Genomic DNA, 22,759 nt, shown 5'->3' with positions numbered 1-22,759 from the left:
ATGATAACATGGCATTTAAAATCCAGCATTCACCTACCACTTTGTTTTGAAAGGAAATGTATTTATTAAGAAGAGCTAGCAACAACTGTGTAACATATCAGCCAGTAGCTGTAGGCTAAAAGAAATTCCTTCATGTATCCTTTGCCTTTTCCCCTCTTCCAAAGTTTCTAATTAGACTTGTGTCTCACACTATCATGCCTTCCCTTACTCACACCTTTTCATGAGCTGTATCTTCATGTCTAGTAAATAATACTACATTTGGGTTGCAACTTCTGGAAAAGGCGAACTTAAATCCCAGTGCAAAGTGAGAGATCTAGAAAACTGCCTGGTAATAATTTAAAAATATGCCTATGAAAAATATCAGACCAAACCAGTTCAAAGTAACACATAAACAGCATTCTGCAAGACAGTTTGGAAGCATTCCCACACACATTCAAAAATGAAAGGAAGAGCAAGTACAATGCTTCTGCAGTCACCAGCATAGCCAGAAGCTCAGTCAGTTGCTCAAGGGATGTGACTACTTCTCATTACTCAGCACTCAGATCACACCTGGAATACAATACCTAGTTTTGGGCTCCTCAGTGCAAGAAAAAGTAACGACAAACTTAAGTGAGTCCAGCAAAGGGGAACCAAGATGGCGTAAATGACCCAAGAGGAGTGGCTGAAGGAACTGGGCTTGTTTAATCTGGAGAAGAAAGAAAGACCTAATAGAAGCCTCCTGGCACCTAAGAGAAGCTGCTGAAAAGACAGTTGAGCTCTTTGCTGAGGTGCACAGTGGGAGGGCAAGAAACAACAGGCATAAACTGAAACAAGAAAAGTGGATATAAGGAAAAAGAAAATTCCCTACAAAGATAATTAAGCACTGAACAGGGTTGTCCAGAGAGGCTGTGAAATCTCCACTATTGCAGATTTTCAAGAGTAGACAAAGTCCTAAACAATCAGCTCTGAATTAAGTCCTGAGCCTGCTTTAAGGTTGCAGTAGATGAATTCCTGAGGTTCCTCCCTAACCTCCAAAATAAATGATTCCGTACAGGTCCAGCTAGCTAGATGGTTGTCTCTAACAATGCCTAATACCTGCTATCAATGGAAATTTTATTACAACATGTTTGGCACCAGTCTTTCCTGGCACACTCACCCTCCAGAAATCAGTGATTTAAGGGCTAGGAGGTTACCAAAGATCTAAAATATAGAGAGTTTTCCAGTTTTTCATAGATGCCACAACTGAGAAAACATCTTAAAAGTATTTTCAGAAGTTGCTGTTACTAGGGTTTAAGAACTTTCTTGTTGTTCAAGTGTAAAATTTGTTAAGGTCAGGAAGTTGCTGAATATTTAAAAGGCAAGGAAAAGGTACTTTAGAAGGGATTCTGGGAGTACTGGAAGAAGTGTTCCCAGTTTTCATAACAAACCACTAATTATGTTAGCAGGTGTCTGGACATTTAGGCGACTACCACCATGGGAGCTGTCTACATCTTCTGACACATGCTGTGCAAAATCCATTGTTTATAAAAGGGACTATGAAGAGGAACTGGAATATTCAATCCAAATCTTGTATTTATGCAACTAAAGGGTTTCACAAACTACACTCAATTATATACTTCTCTCTTTCTCCAAAAGGATGCCATTCCCTGATGAAACTGAAGGTGTTCCTGACCAAACAGACACACACATACAAACAATACAGAAGTGTGATTTTCCTTAAGATACACAGGCTGCAAATACTTCTTCACAAAATGGACACAACTGGTATGTTTATCATTACTCATATAGAATATCCTGAGAAAGTATATTCTTATAGTCCATGAAGTTCTCCAAGGATGAATTAACAAAGCTAAAGCCCCACAGTTACCTAAAAGTAGTCCCATCTATGTGCACTGAAGATATACTACAACTTTATCAGTAGTCAGTAAACAGATCATGCAGCCCTAGTGCATACAGACAATACGTGCCGTTTGTAGCAGTGAAATTAATGAGTTCCCAATCCCAGTAAATGGTGCTAGTTGATGCCACAGATTATAACACAGCAAGCATCAGTCCAAGGAACTCCTTAGCATCTGGACACTGACAGCAGGCAAAAGCAGATTCACAGACAGTGAGAACAGTGTCGTGCCAGTGTAACTCATCTAAATGGGCGTTTATACTGATGTAGCAGGGGCGAGCAACACAGAGATGCACTGGGAATCCAGTCTTATGGTCAAACACACCCTAAAACCTGCCATACTTAAGGATAAAAACCACACCACATTACACAACGAGTTAATCCAGCGAACACGTTTTCCGAATCCGAAAACTTCAGGTCCCTTTCCTGTGACAGTCTGAAGTGTTACCAAGTACATTTACAGAGTAGCTTTCCCCTCCAGAAAGGTTGCTTACACCCACTTAAGCGCACAGTAAATGGCAATCTTCCCCCCGGCAAGCGGGCTACCTGCCTGTACCGGCCCCCCCGCCTCACACGGGGGAGGCGGCTCAAGGCGGGAAGCAGCTCCTGCTGTGCCCCTTCCTCTTTTCTTCCCCGTCCTCCCCCCAATCCCGGGAACTGTGGGGAAGGAGGAAAAGCCTTTGGGAGAGCAGCTGCGGGGTCGTGGAAGACAAATGACAAGCAGGGCCTGGCAAAAGAGGGGGCCGCCGGGCTTGGGGGGGGGGTGGGGGGGGGGGCAGCAATCGGGTCCCGGGTCCCGCTCCCCACCAACCTAGCACACAGTCCAAGGAGGGGAGCCCGCTGGAGAGCAGCAGCTGCCCGTGACGAACGGAAGGCCGAGTGCCTGTGACAGCGGCCAGGCGGCTGCCGGCCGCGGCTTTCCGCTGGAAGCTGGTGGCCCCGCCGGCCGCCGGGGCTGCCGCCATCTCGGCGGGCTGCGGTGACAGGAGCCGGGGCACGCCGGGAAGAATCCGGCCCTTTCCCCTCCGCCAATGGGAGAGCGGCCTGGGAAACGCGCTATCCAATGGGAGGCCGCGTTGTTTGCGTGTGGCTGGCTAGAGGGGCGGGGCAAGGGCTGCGGCTCCCGGCAGCGAGCGGGCAGGTGAGTGCGGCGGGGCCGGGCCGGGCCGGGCCGGGCCGGGGGTGCGGGGAGCTGCTTGGGCTGGGGCTGCATCTGAGGGGGCCGGTCGCGGGAGGCGGCAGCCGCGTCTTGTCCCTGGCGCGGGGCCGGCGTCAGGAGCCGTGGGCGGTGCCGGTGCCGGTAACTCGGCCTCGCGGGCCGTGACGCGGAGGGGAAGAGCCCCGCTTTCCTCTCTGGGGGATTGGGCTGCCTGAGGTGCCGGGGAGGCTTGGAGCAGAGTCGTGAAGAGAGAGGCTCGCCTGGCCGGTGCCCGCTAAGTTGACTCGTCAGTCTGTGCTGCACTGTCTTCAAAATACGTGTTTCTTGTGTGCGAGCCTGGGCGTGAATAGGAAGGAAAAAGTATCTGTAAAATACTTCTGTAAAATACCTTCTCTTACGTATTTACTGTATGTGACATAGTGCGTGAGTATCCCTGGAGTCCGTCTCTTGTTTGAGTAGCCGCGGGTCTGTAATAAACCTGTAATTTAAACCGCTCACTTGGAAGCAAGATCTTATGTCAACATGATGGCTCTGGACTACGCCATAAGCCAAGAGCTGTAGCTGAAAAAGTTGCTTCATGTGAGAAATGTAACTTCTGGGCTTCATTAGCATGTATTCTTGGATCAGTTGCTAACACCATGGAAAGTGATTTTGTGTATTTTAGAAGATCAGCATTTCCTTAACTCGCTATTAGCAGTTTATTAATAGTAGCCTGTGCCCTTGTACATGTCAGCAAACAGCTGCTTTAAACTGAGCATATGTAAAAATGGGTGAGATATCTGAACTTCATGTTTGCTTTTCTGTTCCTGTTGTAAACAAATACATTAAAATGCTTTTTATCTTAAAGAAAAATTTCAGTATGCTTGCTTTGTAAACCAATACTTTGTTCTTGTACTATGAGTTGAAGAGAAATCCCTGTGAGCATATAGAATAGCCACTATCGTGTGTTTGTCTTTAATTGATTGATGTTTCAGATGCATCCTAAGCTACCTGGAAGACATTTGCATATAGCAGGATGTACTAAGGAGGCTCTAATGTTATAATCTCTCACTCTTGAGTCTTTAATTTCAAGGAATGATTTTTCTTATTGCTGTAAGCTGTGGTTTTTCAATACCAGTGGTTGTTTAGTCCCTGTTTTTTTAATTGAGGGGAAAATTCCTTATATTAAATATGAACAGCAATAAAGAGTAACAATATGTTAATAATTCTCAAATATTTATTAAATAATAAAACCTCAAAGTTTTTCCTTCCTATTAAATTCAGACTCAGGAGCATGACGTTTCAGTGTTTTCCTAGCTGGTAAAACTGCATTAATTTTCCTGCTGGCCAAGCTTTTACATGTTAAATAGACAGTTTAAGATCTTTATAATGAGTTTCAAGAGGTTGTCATGATGTTTTATATTTGCTGCCAAACTGTGAAATATTAAATAATAACTAATTAATTTTGAATGTATATTATTGTTCAGTGAAGGAAGTGTTTTGTCTTCAGAGGAGAAATCAAAGGAAGTATTTAAAAACATGGGAAGAAATAAACATACCTGTTAAATGTCACTCTGTAGGATCTGACTAATGTTTTGTGAACAGCTGGAATAAGACACTAACAAAACAAAGGCATAAAGTGTAATTCACAATTCTTTTAAAAGAGTTCAAGAATCTGTTAGTGGGATGATATGGTGTAAATTTGTATAATTGAGTGAGGAGGCTGAAACTTTGAGTCCTCCACTTTTAAAACATCCCATCAGCTCCATTTCTTACTGTACTGTCATTCTGCAGTCCAGATACTTACATATTTCAGGTCTGACTGCTTCTAGATATGTGTAACTGTGAAAAATTGCAGTGTATCCATTAGAGATGGATACTTGTAGCCTCTTGAGGAAATCTTTGAGAAGTCACCACTTGCCTATCAGAAAAAGAATCAAATTATGCACTCCATTCACCTTGTCTCAGTGTTTACTTTTTTCCCATTCCACACAGTACACTTCATTTAAATGTTACTTCAGTGAGACAAATATTTGCTTGTTTATTAAGTAATAACATAGGTTGCCTTAACTTCACAGAATAGGTGTAAGAATATGTCCAGGGCTGAGCCCTCTCTTTTGTACTTCTACTTTTCCTTACTACTTTGACAGGTGTGTTTTATACTTTTTCCTTTTTCTTACCTCATTTTCCTACAGGGCAATTAAAACTAGAGGCTAAATATTTCTTTTTCATTTTGGAGCCCACATAATGAAAGTATTTCATAATTGGGAACACTGCTGCTGTGGTCCTCCCTTTTTTAGAATTTCTTGCATCAAGTGCAAGTTGACTGGAAATCTCAGTGTCTTCTGAGCTGACCGAGTAGCTCAGTGTTGCTAAAAGAGGAAGTCTCATTTCCTTTTCCTGTTCCGCTTCCAGTCCAACAAACCCTGGTACTTGTCAGATCCTTTCTTGAGCTGACTCGGCTCACTAATCTGACTTCAAACTATCTATTGACTTTATTAATATTTTAAATTTGTGTCACACAGCTGAGCTGATGCAATAAAGAAAAGTGCATAGACATGCAGTGGAGAGGGGGTACTTCAACCTTCCACCTCTTGCTCACTGTGAACCTCGCACCTATTTCATAATTTCATCTATTTTTAAATAAAGGGACATTTTTGTTACTGGTTTTTGTGAGTTGACATTGTAACTTATACCAGGAGAGGCTGTTTCAGATATTAAGAAAAATATGGAGAAACAGAAATAGTTTTCCAGTAAAAGAACTGTACATTAAAAAGTATTGAAGTAGTTCTATTTGTGATTTTAATTTTTCCTCTGTCACATTTTAAGATGTGGGTACAATTAAAGTCCTACTGGTTTAGAAAGCAGGTGGAACCAAGCTATTTTTCAAATATCTAATTTAAAAAATTGCTAACTATTTAATACAAGAAACACCTGTCGTGGCTGTTGTTGCCTCGCACTGTTTCCCACGTGCATCCTACCTGTGTTGCACACGTGAACTCTTAGGACCCAGCACAAGCTCAGGCTGTGTTGTGTGAGAAGTGTTTCTCAACAAGACAATGTTATCAATGTACATTTTATTTTCTTTAATTTCAAATTAATGTTTTTGTTATGTTTTAATTGTGCCTTGTAACATTCAGTGTATGCTCTTGTCCTTCTGTGGCAATGAGCAAAATGCTATCTGTTTTGGAATAAAACAGACCAGCTCACATTTTGTTTCAAAACCGTATGTCTGCCTGATCCTTTTTAGTCATATTTTTTTGTTGGGTTTACATATGGGATAGACAACTAGAAAACTGCATCCTAATGGCAGTTCTAATTCATAATCTTATTAGCATTTGGTGTTATATCGCCAAGCTGCTTCTCTCATCGGTTCTGGAATGTGATGGTATTAGACTGCACTGCTTAAAGTTTTATAGTCCCCAAATCAGATTAGCTGCTGAGTCACCTGACTAGGCAGGGTTTGCAGTCATGTGATCCAGTGCCCTGCTGAGCTCCCGCTGGCAGCTGAAACAAGGTAGTTTGCTTTTGAGATGTTCTTAAGTATCAAACAGCATGGGTCATGGATTATGACTGCAAAGAAGATGGCTTCATTTTCCTGATCTTTGAACTAGCTAGAATGGGATAAGTTTGAAAGTGTGGGATTTTCAGGCCATGAGCCAACGACTGGGAAGAATGTTTAATCCTGGAAGTTCTGACACCAGAAGACCTGTTTTGTTTTGTTTTTTTCCTTCAGTATGAAAAAGCTTAAAGATCCACAGATCTCTTTCATATTGAATAAAAATGATTGCCCTCAAAGAATGAAACAGTTTGTTACTTCAGCATGTCAGTGGAATAGGTGAAGAGTAAACTTTGTGTTTCAACTGGAAAAAACATAATTTAAATGCTTTGATATTTTGAGTGCTTGGATTTGTCTTCCAATTGTGTCTGCACATATTTAATTAATTATTTCTAAAGCTGGTAACTGTAGTTAATTATTATATATGGAAAGGAAAGGTTAATAGCTGTGACTTTTAAAAATATAATTTATATCAGTGCAGTTTATGCAAAAGTACAAAATAAGATGTGCTTTTAGAGCCTAAGATTCATAGAATCTCTGCAAAAATATATGTATCATTGACATTAATTTATAGTTACTATAGTATTTTTTCCTGCTATGCTGATACTACAAAGGTTAAGAATTGGCACATTCTGGTTTTCAGAAAAGCATTGTTTTCTGTGAAGTTATTAGGGTTTTTAGTCTTCAAAGGCATTATTCCAAATAACCATGTTATTTCTATTGCAAATCTACAGTATCAGCAGGTGCTGGAATACAGGCAGTGTTTGCTCCTCATGTACATGATGGGATTTTCTAGAAGTTGCTTTTTAAAAAAAAAAGTAACTATTTTTTTTTGTCCATCATTCCTGCAATATTATGAGACCTGAAATGTGTGAAATGCTTTGGCAAAGCACTTGAGTCTTGCCTATGGCCAATCACCCTCAGAATTCTTTTAAAATACTAGTTCATCTCTGTTTGCTGGAGTATTTTTAGGGCATTTTCATAATGGAGACTTCTCTCTCTCTTGTTATGCTAGCTAAGTCCAAACAAAATCTGGGTCAGAAGTCTTCTAGTTGCACAGACCCAGCAGTGTGACCTCACCTCTTATAGAAAGGAAATGTTATTGCTAACTGTTCCTACACTTACAGGTAACTTTGGCTGCTGTGCTATAGTGCACAGTCTGTATCGTTGATACTGGTTTTGGGCTTAGCTTTCAGCAACAGGCACTGATGTCTGTTGAAGTATGACAGGCATGCTGGGTGAGATTCAGAACCTTCCTGCTCTGGGGTAGAATGATGAACTGACAGTTCAATGAGAATGAATCTCAAATCCTCAATGATTGCAAAGATGATAATCTTTGCCAATGTGCTTACATGAAAGGATGTAACGTCTTGGTGAGTCTCACAGATATTGAACCTTAGCTTTCCCATGAACTGACCAGTGATGAACTCTGATCATTGTGGCTTACGTAGATACTCCAGACAGGTAGTTTTGCTAGCTTGGTTATTCAGCCACTGCCAGTGTGGAAGTAGCTTCAGGTTGTGTAGTATCCTCTAACAAGCAGTTTTTGCCCCTTTATTGCCCATTCTGTCTTAGATTTATGAACTACTCAATCTTTAATCTGATAAATACATGTAAAAGAACGGTGGTTGAACCAAAATGCTAGATGTAGAAATGTCTATGGCAAAGTGAATGGTGATGTAGTTCCTGACCTCACTCAGGATGATTGAAGTTCTGGCTTTCCCAACTAGTGGTGTTGGTCAGCAGCTTCACAGAAGCTTACAGCCCTCAGTCTTTGCTGAGGACAAGATACTGCAGAGACATAAGAACATATGGGACTGTTGCAAGAACGTGTTTAGAATGGTAAACTAATTAGATCATTGAGAGGTAGATGAAGAAATGAGATATTTTGGCCTTTAAGTAGGCAAGAATTAAAATTAAGATTTTGTTTTTCTGTGTGAATTATAAAGTTAGGTAAAACACAATCAATCTAGTAAAACTCACGTGAAATATAAAAAGCGAGATCCACTGCTGGCTACTTAAGAAAACTTCTGTTGTCCCAAATTTGGAATAATAATGTGATTGAAAAAAGCAGAAAACACTGAGTATCTGACTTCTTTTGTAGCCAAGCTGTATTTTAGCAAACTTTCATTATTCTTTATCTCAATGAATTCAGTTTCTTACATCTCTTATACTGAGAGTGCCAGTTCCAGGCCAAAGAGCATGTATCTAGGGGTAGGGCTGCCTAGGCAAGTTAGCTCCCTTGTGCTTCTGTGTTTGGGAAGCACTACAACTCAAGTTGCTATCTGCTCAGTAATGCATTGAAGTTTGTGTTGACTCAAAAATACCTTTTGCCAGTTTAGATGTTAATGCTGTGATGGTAGCTAGGAACAAGCCAAGTTAGTAAACTTAGGTAAAATAAAATGTGATTACTTACTAAAAACTTAAAACAGTTTTTAAGAAGGCAGTTCAGTCAAGGAGCTATACTATTAGTGAAGTTATACAACTGTTGTTTCTGTTCTGTTTTGCTGTTTTACAAGTACTTGTGACCTCACTTGGGGTGGTTATCTGTGGTAGAATAAGCCATACAGGCCCTTTTGGGTAACCTGTTTGGTATCAGTGCTAATGCAGTTTGTGGAGCTGGAGTCTTGCAGATACTCTGCACCTCAGCATATAATCATTTGCTAAATTTGAGGAAGGCACCTCTACTTACTTGGTTCACAAAGTAGTCAGTTTTCTCACTTATTATTGTGTCAGCTGTATCTTTTACTTTAAGCCATCAAATTAAATAATAGTTTATGCTGGCTTTTTATTTTAGTTCATGCATTTAAAACCTGGAACTCAGATAAAAATATAGTTTCAGAATAAATTCAGTATATTATTTATGAGTGGAGCAACACATTAGCATTGAGTTCACAATAGATCATATCGCTTTTATTCCATCTTACAAGCTTAGCAGCACAAACAGAATAATCAACATATTATTTGGCTGTCATCTGCTGAACAGAAACCAGAGATCACAAGGAGGTTTTCCCTAGCTGCAGTGATGGCCTTTTTGTTCCAAGCCCCCATCTGGGAGGGCCATGGTGTGTTATCATATGGAACGCGGGGTTTTCTGTAATCTGCTTAGCTGCACTGCAGTTTGAATCTTTATTCCATGTTTGTGTAATTTATAATTTTAATGAGACCATGGCTCTTGTGGGCTTTGAAATATATTAAAAGCTCTTTTGTGCATATGCTTTTGTTCTTGCTTAATAGGCTCAGTGTATTTAAAACTGATGAATTTTTATTCATGGATTTGGATGTCTGGGGATTAACTTAGACTGAATATCATTGCACTCATCTATTGATGTTTGGAACTTTTTTAATACTTCTATCTGTAAGTGGAGAAGAACTTGCAGAACTTACGGTTTTTTACATAAAACAGCTCAGAAATAACAATTTTTTGAGCAATGAGAACATCTACTGATTGAAGTTTCTTTTTACTCCATAAAATCACATGAAATACAGGTTGTGCTCTGAAAAAAATAAGCAGCTGAATCCATGTACATTTGTGTATTTAGACCTTCATAACTAAAAAACAACTTAGGAAAAACAAACATTTTTTAGAAAAATAGCAGTGACAGTTGCACTTGATTTGCATTTTTGTTCTGTTCAGGTAACTTGAAAATGTAAATACTGAGCTCACTTTTGATTGTGTCTTCTTTTCTCTGCATTTTTTAATGGAGAGTATGCGTATGATACTTCATTAGAAGGTGATGCTTGTAACTGGGAAGTCATGATGAACATGCAGAAAGATTCTTGGCTGTTATTGTTTCTGACAGTGCTAAAACTGGTCTTTTTTTGCTTTTGTAGTTTTTCAGATGTTTAATTATAGGTTTGTTTTACTATTTGTGTTAAGATCTTGTACCGTGTGATTTCTATGTTCATAAACCCCTATGGAGTACTCTTTGATGATGGCATTCTAATTTGAGACTAACATTGGGGTTAAGATTAAGACACTTGTATTTCTTTGTAAACTGTGCTGCTGATAGTGTATGTAAATATGCTGGGTTTTTTTGATGTGGAGGGTTTATGGTTTTATTGTTTGTGTTGGTTTTGTTATTTATTTTTTTACCAGCAAACTATCCTCTTTGTAATGACAAATGTTTAAAGTAAACAGCCTTTTTTACTTGTCAGTGCATAGAGGACCTATTTATCACTGTTCTATTCACTGCTTTGAGTAGTAGTTCCAAAAATACCTCCATAAAAGGTGCATTCACAGAATCTTAGGGGTTGTAAGGGACCTTGAAATATCATCTAGTCCAACCCCCCTGACAAAGCACTGGGAAATGCAGGGGGCATGCGAGCCATGGACAATCTTATTCCTGTAGGGTTGTAGTTTTTAAGTCCCTAATGTAAAAATCAGACTTTTCATCTTAATAAAAAGGAATTTTAAATGTTTACATACCTGTTTTTCAAGAAACTGATTTTTTTTAATTTTTTTTTTTTTTTTAAATGTAAGTACATTCTGAGCTATTTGTGTTTATTTGACCACTCAGGCAGACATGGTGCATTTTCCTCAGGCACCAGGCAAGTGACTGTGCTGTCTGTCAGACCTTTGGTGTTTGTCCTAACTTTGACATTGTTACAGGAAACTGTTAAGTGACTATTTCAGCATCCCTCAGAGGCTCTGACTTGCCAGGTACAGCCATGCCTTTGCTCAGCTCTTTGGACTTCCCTGTTCAGCAAAGACGAGTGTGTAGAGTGCAGAGGAAGACACAAGCTCTGGAATGCATCTGGCCATTAATACAATGTTTTGTACAGGGCTGTGGGATTGTTAGGAGTTGCTTCCCAAAGGTAAATAGAACCAGTGAGCACTACTTGAAATTTGTTTTGAAAAATTGCTCATTCTTACATAGGTAGCATCTAGTTGAACACCAGAGGATTGCATGATGTGAATTTATGTTTACAGGATTGTGCTGCCTGTCAGCTTGAGATCAGTAGATGAAGTAGCACTTGTTGGATACAAATTGTCAGTGCCTAGTAGAGATAATGTGGAAAGATAATCTTTTCCAAAATATCACCAAGGTTTTTCACATTTGCCAGAAGACAGAAAGCCAACAGCTAGAAAAAAAGTTCTGCCTGACTGCCTGAAAAGAAGTTTCTGCATGGAAAACCTTTTGAAAAGTGTTCCTTGTTTTGCTGTAGATGGTTGGAATCCTCAGATTATAATTAAAATATTTTAAACATTTTATACTTATTAAGTCGTGTATCTGATGCAGTAAGAATCTTTCCCAATACTCTTCACTATCTAGCATATGCAACATTAATTTCATGAAGAAGTTTTAAAATAGTAGTTTAATATAAATAACAGCTCAAACATAAATTATTTAAATAGCCTATTCAGTATGCAGGTTTTTTTGGGGGGGTTTTGGATTTAAAAATAAAGTAATAATCTCAGAGTAACTCTTTGGGAAAGCCTGGTTAGAAGTAGAGAGTATTAGGAATTTCTGTTTGCTTAGGAAAAACTGATAAACTATCACTAAATATTCAGTGAAAATTAAGAATTAGGAAGCATCATACAAAGCAAATGTGACTGGATTTTTTTTGTATTATAGTGAAAAATTATTTAATATCAAGTCTAATGATTTGTTTAGCCACAATTTCATTGGCTGTGACTTCAGATTTCCTTTATTTAAAATGTTGGCACCATATGTTAAATTGTATTATACAATGCCATTGGTTATCTGTAAATGATAAATCTGCTCATTGATTTCCTAATTTTATTATGTACACAGTTAATTGTAATCCAAGATTACAGCAAAAAAGATGTTAATTTCTAGACAACCTATGTACATTTTCCTCAGAGTGTGATTGTTACAGAAGCAAAGAATACAAAGAGAATACCGTTTGTGCTATCCTCCCAGGAGCTGTCAATAAAAGATGTAATAGGGGATTTAGGAATCTGAAAATGGCCAACTAATTTATGTGAATCTATTTTATTTCGGCTAGAAAGACCAAGCTCTATTTCGTCTGCACTGCATATTGCAGAGCACAGGCTGTCTATAGAAAACCAGGCGGCTGCATATGGATAGTCCCTTGATATCATTCACTTGCTGTGTAATCTTATTATGCAAAGTTCTAATCTTCACCTAGAATGAATGCCTCTGGGTCAGAATATAGTCATATCAGGGTTTTTGAGGTCATGTTTTGTGATCCTTAGCTTATTCTTCTAAGTAGGGCTGGGATTTAAAGAGTATTCCCCAGACACTAGCAGAGATAGACGGCAAAACCTGCTGCCTTTTTGGAAGACAAGACCAACATGAGGTCCCTGGTAGGATTAAACTTGATTTGTAGCTGTAGGATTTTTTAACAGATGTATTATTGGACAGGGAATAGGGGGCCACCAGCACAGCGAAATTGGATCACGATTGGCATTCTCAGGGAGTCTGCTGGCTGCTAAAACAGCAGCTGCATGTGGATTTGACTTCTTTCAGGTGAAGCGACTTCCAGTCATTTGGAAAGGATGGGATGAAAAGGAACCTTGGTGATAATTTTGATGTCTGCAAGATTTAGTACCAATGTAATGGGATTATCGGTAACACCTTCTCTGCAGAAAAAGCCACCTGGCGCTATAACTGGCAGCAACCGAGAACTAATCCTTTCCCATCTCTTGGATGTCATTCATAAGGCTCAAAGTGATTTCCACCCTGCTAGCTGTGATTAATTTTATAAACAAACAAACAAAAATGAAATTATGAAGGCATAGGCTATGCAAGGAAAAGGGAACAGAAGATAATAGTAATTACATTTTGCGTGTTATTTGCTGCAGGGGATAAACTATACGGTTCTTGTAAAGCAACCAAATTGTATTTCACATGATAAATATGGATGTGGCACCTTTTAAAATTAATGTCTATATTCAGGGTAAAAACAATGTCTATTTCAGTATAAAATTTTCAGCTACCTATTATATGATGATAGTTAGTACCTGGAAGTAATTACAACAGGTTTTATGCCCTTAGTTCTGCAATAAGGATGTTTGTACAACAGAGCCATTAAGTTTTCAAGGGGCCTGTGACTTAATAATTTGGTTTATTGTGCTTAATGGTCTTAGCCTGGATCTTGTGGAGTTGCCTGCTGATAGCACTTTTTTATTAAAATTGTGTGATGTGGAAAAATGTTCAACCATTTACCTTCTTGTGATCAACAATGTGGCATTGTTTTGAAAAGTACTAAGAAATACTTTTCTGAGGAATCGATTATATTTTACTGATGCTTAAGACAGAGCAGTTGTGAGATGTATATTCTGTTGGTTTTTAAAATAAAATAGTGGCTTTGATTGTTTTGTTCCCTTTTGTTTTTTTGCTGGACTTACTCTTACTAAAACCATTCACTTATTAACAAGAAAGTGCTACTTAAAACTACACGGATGCTTTCAGAACTGTGATTATTCTGTGGAATGCATATTAGATGTCTAAAGATGGCCCTCAATGTTAAAAACAAACCCCCCAATCCTCTGAACTTACCTTGTTAGATTCAAACTGAGTATAATTTAGGTATATACGTGTTAATTTGAAATTAACTTTTCTGCGTAGTTAATAAAAAGTCTTATATAAGAGCTAAGAATTTTTCATCGTTATCATGAACATCTGATAAGCTTGAGCATTAAAAAAAATCCACTGCGCCACATTTATAAACTGGGACTGGTGAAATCCATGTCTCAAAGGTTAAGATTTTATAGGGAGAGAAATGGAAGCAAAATTTGAGACCTCTTCACTCATGTTCTATCCTCATGGTTAGTTTTATACCATGACAGCTCTAGCAGTAGGCAAAGCTAACTGAACCCTGTGTCTTTTTCAATGATTTACAAATCTCTTCTTCCTAAATCAGTTACTTGGAGATATCAGAGAGAAATGAATGTGTTTAGTGTAACTATTGGAAAGTACGTGTCATCCAGGGTCTACAGGAAATCAGCTGCAATCAGTTTGAAACTTAGGTTCAGAGACATAAAGCAGTTGTTTGTAGTTTCAAAATAAATCAATATTTTAGTTATAGCCTGATAGCTGTTGGCATGAGAGGCTTACATTTTCTTTTAATAAGTCTGTCATTACCAGTTCATGGTCAATGTAACACAGTGTTTACACAATGCCTTTTTACCTGTAGTATCCACAGGTGCCTGAACTCTATACTGTCTTAATATAAGGTTTCTGAATAGCATGGTCTGAAATACAGGATAGTAACATAGTATTTTCTCTCTGCCTCCACTGAGAAGCAACGTGAGGCTGCCTTTCTAGCAGGTGCTGTTAAAAACTATTTATGGTGGACAAAAGACAGTTGTGGTTCTTAATTCACACTAGTTGTGCAACTCCAATTGATCCACTGTCACTCCATGTTCATTTTATCACCTGCAACACATTTCTGGACTCACAATGCTTCTGGCCTTGAGGGGAAGGAGTCGTTCCATCCTTTTCATAGCATACTGGGTTGAGAAGGGCAAACCACTTTTCTGGCTCTCCAGAATAAATTCTGCTGAAAGTGCATTTTGCTTACAGCAAAGCTCTTTCAGTTTCTGCAGGGTGTCCTGCAGTGTGCTGGGCACTGCACTTGCTAATGAAACAATTAAAGACTTTTCTGTTGTGTTTTGGGTCATTACTGTGAAACTCATTAGCTAATATTAAGGATGATGAATCACAGATTGGTTTAAGTGGATTTATTCTGGAGATATTTTATGTTAAAAAAAAAAAAAGAAGAAAAAAAATTAGTAGATCTTTTCTGGAACAAGGAATGAGCTTGACAGAGAACATTTTCCCCCAAGAATGGTCATCTTTGTTTCTTTATAAATACTAAATGCAAAGAACAAAAGCCACTTTTGACTGTATTCAGGCAAAATTCCCATTAACTTCTAGAGAGAGTTGAGGAAGTAGAGCTATGCACTTTTAAATTTGCATTTAAATGGCAAAATTTCATGAAATATTGAAGGGAATGTCTTTATGTAATAATGAAGGAGGGTATATTATTCACACAACACTTTTCTTTTTAAAGTTCTTTTAATGCATATGTTTAGCAAGCTATATTGACCCATTGTAGCAAATAAGGGAAAACTTGCTGTGGTTTTAGCTCATGATAAAGCTAATAATGAATTTAACTGGGACAGGTTTCTTGCAGAATGTAAAACTTGCTTCAGTTACTTCAGTATGTGTTTTTCACTCTTCCTTAAGATATATAGATATATATATATATATATGTAAAAAAATCTTAAAAATTGGGCCAAGGAAACATTTTTGTTAGATTAGCATTGCTGGACTTAAATCTAATTATCAGAGTTTGACTTAAGTATTTGGGGAAGGGGTGAAATGATATTTATAGTCTTACATGCTGCAGAGCTTATACCATTGTACCGTAACTGAGAACAGCCAGACCTAATGCCTTGTTTTTATATACAAGTGTTTTGATAATGAAAATCTAGTCAAAGGAAAGCTCTGCAAAACCTCCATTATTCTTACCAACAACTGTATTCTTTTTCTAGTATAGTCTTACTCAGGCCAGCTTTTCAGGACTCTTATCCTTAATTTTGTCCAGTTCTTCAAACCTTTTTTCATTTGATTGATTGTCAGGTCGCTTTTAGAGTTTTGGTTGACTACTTGATTACTCCAGTTTTGTGTTAATTCAATTTCAGTTGTGAAATATCTTCAAATCACATGGTGCAATGCTTCTCTGTTTAGCTGTTGAGTGTTCAGTTCTAAGTACTAGTGCTTGAAGAAACACAGGGATTTAAGTTGCACTGTCTTCACATGATTAAAACAACTATCAAGTGTTTTTCAATAAATAACTGCATCAGAGTTATAATGCATGGTCCAGTCAGGAAGTCAAAGCCTGCATTTAAAGTTATGATTACAGCTTCCAGATCCCATTCAGCCAAACCTAGTGGAGGGGAGGATGTTCTCATAACTCTTTAGGCACATGGCAGGTAAGCCTGTCGGCCACCTTGGTTAAAAGAAGCCCAGCTGAGTCAGTGGAGAGCGCTGACACCATTCAGCCCCATTGTCCTCAGTAATTTCTCTAGTTTGGCATTAATTTTCTTTCCTTAATTTATTTAGTTTGGCAAATGTTGTTTTGTTTGGGTTTTTTATTTCAGCTCCTGCTCAACCGTATCTCACCAGTAAGCTGGTGTGAGAGGTCCACTGATGGTACACATGGCAGGTTCTGCGTAGTACATTGAAAATGTATTGATTGCATTTGAGTTGAAACAATATTGAGATAAATGTGATATCTTGGTTTTATTCACCGGTGTTTTGTTGTGTTTTTTTTTTTTAATACTGTCCATCAGATGCTAGATACCAAAGATGGTTTTGTAAATGTTAGGTTGTTTGTTACCAAATAAATGATACTCTTCTGTTTCACTGTAGACTAGAACCAGCTGCACGACGTTACACTGTACCATGCTTCGCCATGTCCTAGGAAAAGCCTTTCGGTTTCTTGGGTATACTGTGCAATATGGCTGCATAGCACATTGTGCCTTTGAGTACCTTGGAGGAGTTGTTGTGGTAACTTTTCATTTTCATGACATTTAAAGGAAATAAAACTAGAATACTGAAATTGCTGTATGTGATAAGGCTAATATTTCTGATTTCTTAATATTCTTTAAAGCTTTTTCAAAGTGTATTTTTAGTAAATGTCTATTTTTTTGGATGCAGGTCCAGCCTTTATGAAAGTTATTTCTTCATCAGGCATTCATATTTTTTGCTAAGTTATTGCTTGAGGCATCACTGAAGCAAACAGGAAACTATGATTAAGCATTTTGCAGAGAGTATGTTTTTCCAGAAGGACTGGAGTCCCTAATAATGCCTTAGGAAATGGTAATTTCTGACTCTGGGCAGATTTCTGGATGTTTTATGCTCCTTCCCCCTCCTTCCCAGTTCTAAACTTAGCAGATACTGCTGCTGGACATAGTGGAGTTTGGCTGTGAGCTGCTCTTGCAGCTTCTGTGATGATTCACTTTTACAGAGGCTGAAGAAGGGGTGAGCTGGAAAAGCTCCGAGTGCTGCTCCTAGTAATTTCCTGCAGTTTATGTGCTGAAACAAATCCAAAGGGGCTCGTAGCACCTAGTGCAGTTCAGGACCTACCCTAAGCAAATTCCCAGCTGAAACTGAGGTGCTCTGGAGGTTGCCCTCACCTTTTACATCTACCCATCAGATGTTCCTCAGAGGATCTCACTTTTTTAGTTGTACACATCTTTTCTAGTTTGTTACCAAATGATTAGAATATTAATGTATTTTGGATACAAGTAATTCAAAATAGTAATTTTTTTCTCACTTATTTTTAATTTGCAGTGTTCTGGACCTTCAATGGAACCAACCATTCAAAATTCTGATATTGTCTTTTCGGAGAACCTTAGCCGCCACTTTTATTGCATTCGAAAGTATGCTCCTTTCTTGAGACTAGATTTTACATTCCCTTTGCCAGAGCATGTTAATAACCACATTCTGTCCATCCTTTATTTTTCATGTATTCTGCTTCTAAATTGTAATTTTTCATTAATCTCCTCTTATTGTGTTTGATGGAAGTTAAAGTAATCAGCACATACAGCCCATCAAACAAACGGTCAGAATTCATTTAGGATATAATCTAGGTCACTTTAACAACTTTGTCCAAAAAATGGAAAAGTTCCCTTTTTTTTTTTTCCTATGACAATTCTATTGTGTGAATGTAACTTCTCCTCTCTAAGTTTTGTCTTACTTGAAAACCAAACTGTTGATATAGCTGTGCTCAGATAGGTTGTCAGCAAAGTGACCAAATGGCATAAGTACCATTTATCAAATGTCATTTTATTATTGTGTTGTAGAGCACAGTAGGCTCGAGGCCCTCACCCATTTTCTTGTGGTCTGTTTCACTGTACAATCTAATATATATATATATAAAATCAGAAGGGAAAAAGTAATAAAAGGTCTTACAAACTCAGACATCTGAAGTTCCATTGGAACAAAAACATTTGGACAATAACATTTAGGAACAGGGAATCTGTTCTGTTCCATATTTATGTAATAAAAAGATGAAGTTAAATGCTGTTTATTAGCAGAATATGGCCAATTAAAATGCAGTCTTAAATGTTTCATAAATGGTCTAAATAACAAAGAACCTCTCCAAATGTACCATATGTTAAAAACCGTATGTAAAATTACACACATAACTGAAACAAAAAATGTAGACAAGAATTTTCAGCAGAAGGAAGAATTTTTAATGCACATGGGTATTTTTGGAGTATTCACATTGATGCGCATGTATTCAGCCAAATAGTTTGCACTTAGACTTCTGTTTTTGTTTTTTTTTCCTCTCAGAGGAGATATTGTAATTGTGAAAAGCCCAAATGACCCCAAATCAAATATCTGTAAAAGAGTAATTGGCTTGGAAGGGGATAAAGTCTGCACAAGCAACCCTTCAGATTTCCTTAAGAGTCACAGCTATGTAAGTATTAGAGTTTCTTGCTTTGTAAATTAATGATTACTTAATTAGGTCTGTAGTCTGTAAAGGATTTGCAATATTTGGGTATCATCATAAAGTATGACATTCATAAACTATTCTTTGTCCTTGTATATATACAGTAAAATGTTGTAATTTGTAGACTCTCTTTATGGCAAGCTGTCTTTCTCAGTGTCCTTGGTCTCTGTAGGAAGTGTAGGCAGATGATATTTTTGCTCTGCCTTTTGCTTGGGTCTTCTTCCATGGAAGTTTACTTTAAAATTGTCTGCATAAAATGCAGTACCAATGGCAGACTCAAGGACTCGTTCTTAAGGCAAACTAAACTGTTTCTATATTTTAAACAGTAAGAAGTAAAATTTTTGCCTCTGCAATAGCTTTGAGGATTCTTCTTTCAGGGTTATAATTTAGTGTATTTATATATTTCAACTTAATATTTTTTTTTTCTAAGTATGGTTGGAAAAGTAGTCATTTTTTGTAACTTGTCCAAAAAGTCAGGTTACAAGATGAACTAAAAAGGAAAAAAAATACTCTTAATGCTCATTTGTCCTATGCAGATAAACTGAACAGAAGTTTGGAAAGATCTGTGACAAAATGTTTTCAGCAACTTCTTTGTAGGCTATCATTAGAAAAATTATTAGAAATTGTGATAACAGAAAAATGTAGGTTTTTTTTCCCCAAAGCATGTTTGACCATTACCTCTGTTCAGCACCTTGTGAAGACATCAGATTTTCCATAGGTGTTTTGAATCTTGAAAGATACTTGGCTGCCTTTTCATACTCATTTCATCCTCACAGTTAGAGTTAAGAAGAAGTAACATCTAGCCCATAGACAAAGGCCTGTGCTGTGAGGGATGAAAATTTTATGGAATGCTCTTTGCATCAGCTACAGTTTGTGGCAGATAAATCCTTTAAGAGATTAGGTACCATAAAGGCAGCCAGCTTCACCAGTGTGCCTTCAGGTACTGTTCCTTCATTTCCATTGGGCAGCTAAAGTGGATTCTGTCCTTACCCAAGTCCATGGCAAAATTCTAGTCAACATTGCGTCAGGACCTAGGACCAGAAAGCATATGATTCATACACTGTTCTCCAGTGTCAATGCAAGAAATTTCAGGCACCTGCCTCTGATGTGCCCTTCTGATTGAGTGCCAGTACCACTGGAGCTTCTGTTTACTCTTGTGCCACTCATGGGCAGAAAGAAGGAACTCATTCTCTGTTACATTTTGAAGGGGAGGACAGAGCATTTAGTTTTTCTCTAAATCAAATTGTGTTACTTTTTAAGCTAAAAAAACCCAAACAAGCAACCCTGAAAAAGCCCCAACTCACCTTTCTTATCAAGTTTAAGAATGGGAGGAGTAATTTAGATGAAATATGAATTTACTAGAGCAGAATGACCTGAAATGGAAACCTGAATTCTGTGTACATTGACAGAAGATGCAAACCGAGTTTCTCTTAATAGTTGTTCGTCACTTGTTTTAGTCTTGAAAAGGAAGTTCAGAGAATATTTGTACCTAGCAGGATGTCAGCCTTTCTGGAAACCCTGAGATAATGAAATTAATATCCAGCAGAACAATTTCTGCAAGATTTTTTCCCTTCAATTTTAATTTTAAAATGTAGGGAGAATAAGAGGATGAGGAATGTGAGTCCATTTCCTGTTTTCCTGTGTGTTTTTCCATAAAAGGCTAATGTGTGGAAATACAACAAAATTATATGCAAGCTTTCTTAGTTCTGACATCACAACTTGTATCTAGGAGGAGAAATGATCTAAATGGAAATGCTTTCATTTGTTAGTGCCTATCTGTTTTCCTCCTATCTTAAGTGGTTGTTGAAGAGGTAGATCTTTCCATCTGTTCAGGAGACACTTCCCTTACAGAGCAGTACATTCTCAACATAGGTATCTGCAATTTATGCTCATAGTTTACACTGGATTATTCACTAAGTAAATTGTTCTTGCCAGGGAGGGAAAAGGTGTGTAGGGACTTGTCTAATCAGATTCCTTATTTTAGAGAACCACTGTGCTATGCACTTTTTCTCTTAATTCAGACACAGAATTCTTCAAAGCAAACAGCAGCAGCAGTTGTACAGCAAACTGGCTGTTTGTTTTGTTGATATTTCCTTGAGAAGAATTAACCTGAGTTGGGTTTTTGAAAAAACAAAGATTGTAGACACTGAGGAAAGGCCTTGGCTAGGATCCCAAATGGCCAGAATGCTGCCTGGGGTGTCTAGCTGCCAGAGAAAAACACAATTTCAGGCACTTTTTAAGTGAGCAAAGCCTAGAAATTGTAATGAGTTCTGTTGTTTCTATTAGGCTACTAACTGCTTTTTTTTAAAATGAGAAATCTCTGAATGATACTTGACTGCAGTAACTCCAAAGTGTGTCATGTATTTAACACACTGAACTGCTCAGCTTTCCTTGACTAACTTGTTTTCTTTTGTGGTGACAGTGAATAGTAACTGCTGTGTTTGCAAGCTTATTTCAGTAAATACAAAGTATCAGATGTTAGAAGTATTAAATGAGGTAGTTCAAGTTAGGTAGGTACTGAGTTAGACAGGTCCTGGTGATGTCAGAATAAGGGCAGTAAAACATTCTCAACACAGGTGAGAGTGAAACCACTTCTAAGCAGCTGCCTCTCTTGTTGCCCCAAAAGAAGAATTGTTATAATTGTTTTAGTAGGAATTGTTCTGAGTCTGCATTGACTGTGTCAGTGTTAGTCTTGGCATGTTTTACCGATTTTAAATTAAGGATTTTTGTGCTTAGAGGCACTGTCATACGTGACTCTTACTCTGAAGCCTAAGAGGTTGCTAAAATCAGATCCTGCTTCCAATCCAGTTTCATTCATGAATATACATATCAGGATGGCTTAATATATATTATAGATAGGAGAATAGAGAACTCTGTTTACAGTTTGCTCTCTGTCAGATTACACGGATGAGATACTTTATTGCTGCAAACAACCAAGTAGATTTAAAACAAAACAAAACCAACAAACCAACCTTCCAAGCTATAATACAAATGAAAAATAAAGAAATCATACAAACGTTGACAAAGTTGTTCTGAAAAGAGATACTTCAGTTGAGTAGAAATGCAGTATAGCAGTAGCATTTATGTGACAGTCTTTATAGTGGTATGAAAATACTTTTGCTGCTACACTTTGCTGAAGTAATACATCATATGAGAAAAATTATTATTGTCAGCATGCACTGAGTGTAAGGCTGTACCAGAAAACTGTCTTTGGAGTAATTTTTGGATTACAAGCTGATGGAACTAAACCCACATATCAAATTGATTGGTATAAATTAAGCACATGCTTAGATTAAAACTTAAGTACATAAGAAACACCTTTACTTTGGACCCTTTATGGCACATGGTGCTTCATATGGTAGAGGTTGGAGCTTATTTGCATAATAGTAATGAGGGAAATCTTATTTACAAGAAAAGTATAATTTTTGAGTAAACTGCTATAGTATTACAAAATTAGGACAATGTTATTTTTCTTTCCATTGTCTTTTTATTGACATCTGGTATGGAATATGAATGTTAGGCTGGCAGTCTAGCTGGGCTCTTTTTTGGTTTTGTGCTCAAGGATGATGCTTATAAGCAAATGTATTTACTGTAATAAATGTTTCAGAATGCAAAACATATTTTTAGTGCTGGAAGCAATGTGGTATGAACCCAAAAGATTAAAAAGGAAACAACTAATTTTTAGTAATGTTGTATTCAGACATATTTTTGATTACTAAAAAATATC

General features: G+C 37.8%; 2 protein-coding genes across 3 annotated transcripts in view; one reads left to right on the top strand and one right to left on the bottom strand.

The window, feature by feature from the left end:
- The window catches only part of ELP4 (elongator acetyltransferase complex subunit 4), a 139,001-nt gene extending 136,152 nt beyond the window's left edge, over nt 1–2,849 (bottom strand). For both annotated transcript variants that reach the window (XM_051622093.1, XM_051622094.1), the window contains exon 1: nt 2,688–2,849. In XM_051622093.1, coding sequence (XP_051478053.1) covers nt 2,688–2,841 — 154 coding nt within the window. In that variant the 5' untranslated portion in view covers nt 2,842–2,849. The remainder of the gene's footprint in view (nt 1–2,687) is intronic.
- Nucleotides 2,850–2,987: 138 nt separating this feature from the next.
- The window catches only part of IMMP1L (inner mitochondrial membrane peptidase subunit 1), a 34,607-nt gene continuing 14,835 nt past the window's right edge, over nt 2,988–22,759 (top strand). The window contains exons 1-4 of the mRNA XM_051620194.1: nt 2,988–3,017; nt 16,944–17,081; nt 17,868–17,956; nt 18,873–18,999. Coding sequence (XP_051476154.1) covers nt 16,977–17,081; nt 17,868–17,956; nt 18,873–18,999 — 321 coding nt within the window. The 5' untranslated portion in view covers nt 2,988–3,017; nt 16,944–16,976. The remainder of the gene's footprint in view (nt 3,018–16,943; nt 17,082–17,867; nt 17,957–18,872; nt 19,000–22,759) is intronic.

Source organism: Apus apus, chromosome 5 (assembly GCF_020740795.1).
Source record: "Apus apus isolate bApuApu2 chromosome 5, bApuApu2.pri.cur, whole genome shotgun sequence".
Lineage (NCBI taxonomy): Eukaryota > Metazoa > Chordata > Aves > Apodiformes > Apodidae > Apus > Apus apus.
This window is presented reverse-complemented; position numbering and strand designations above follow the sequence as displayed.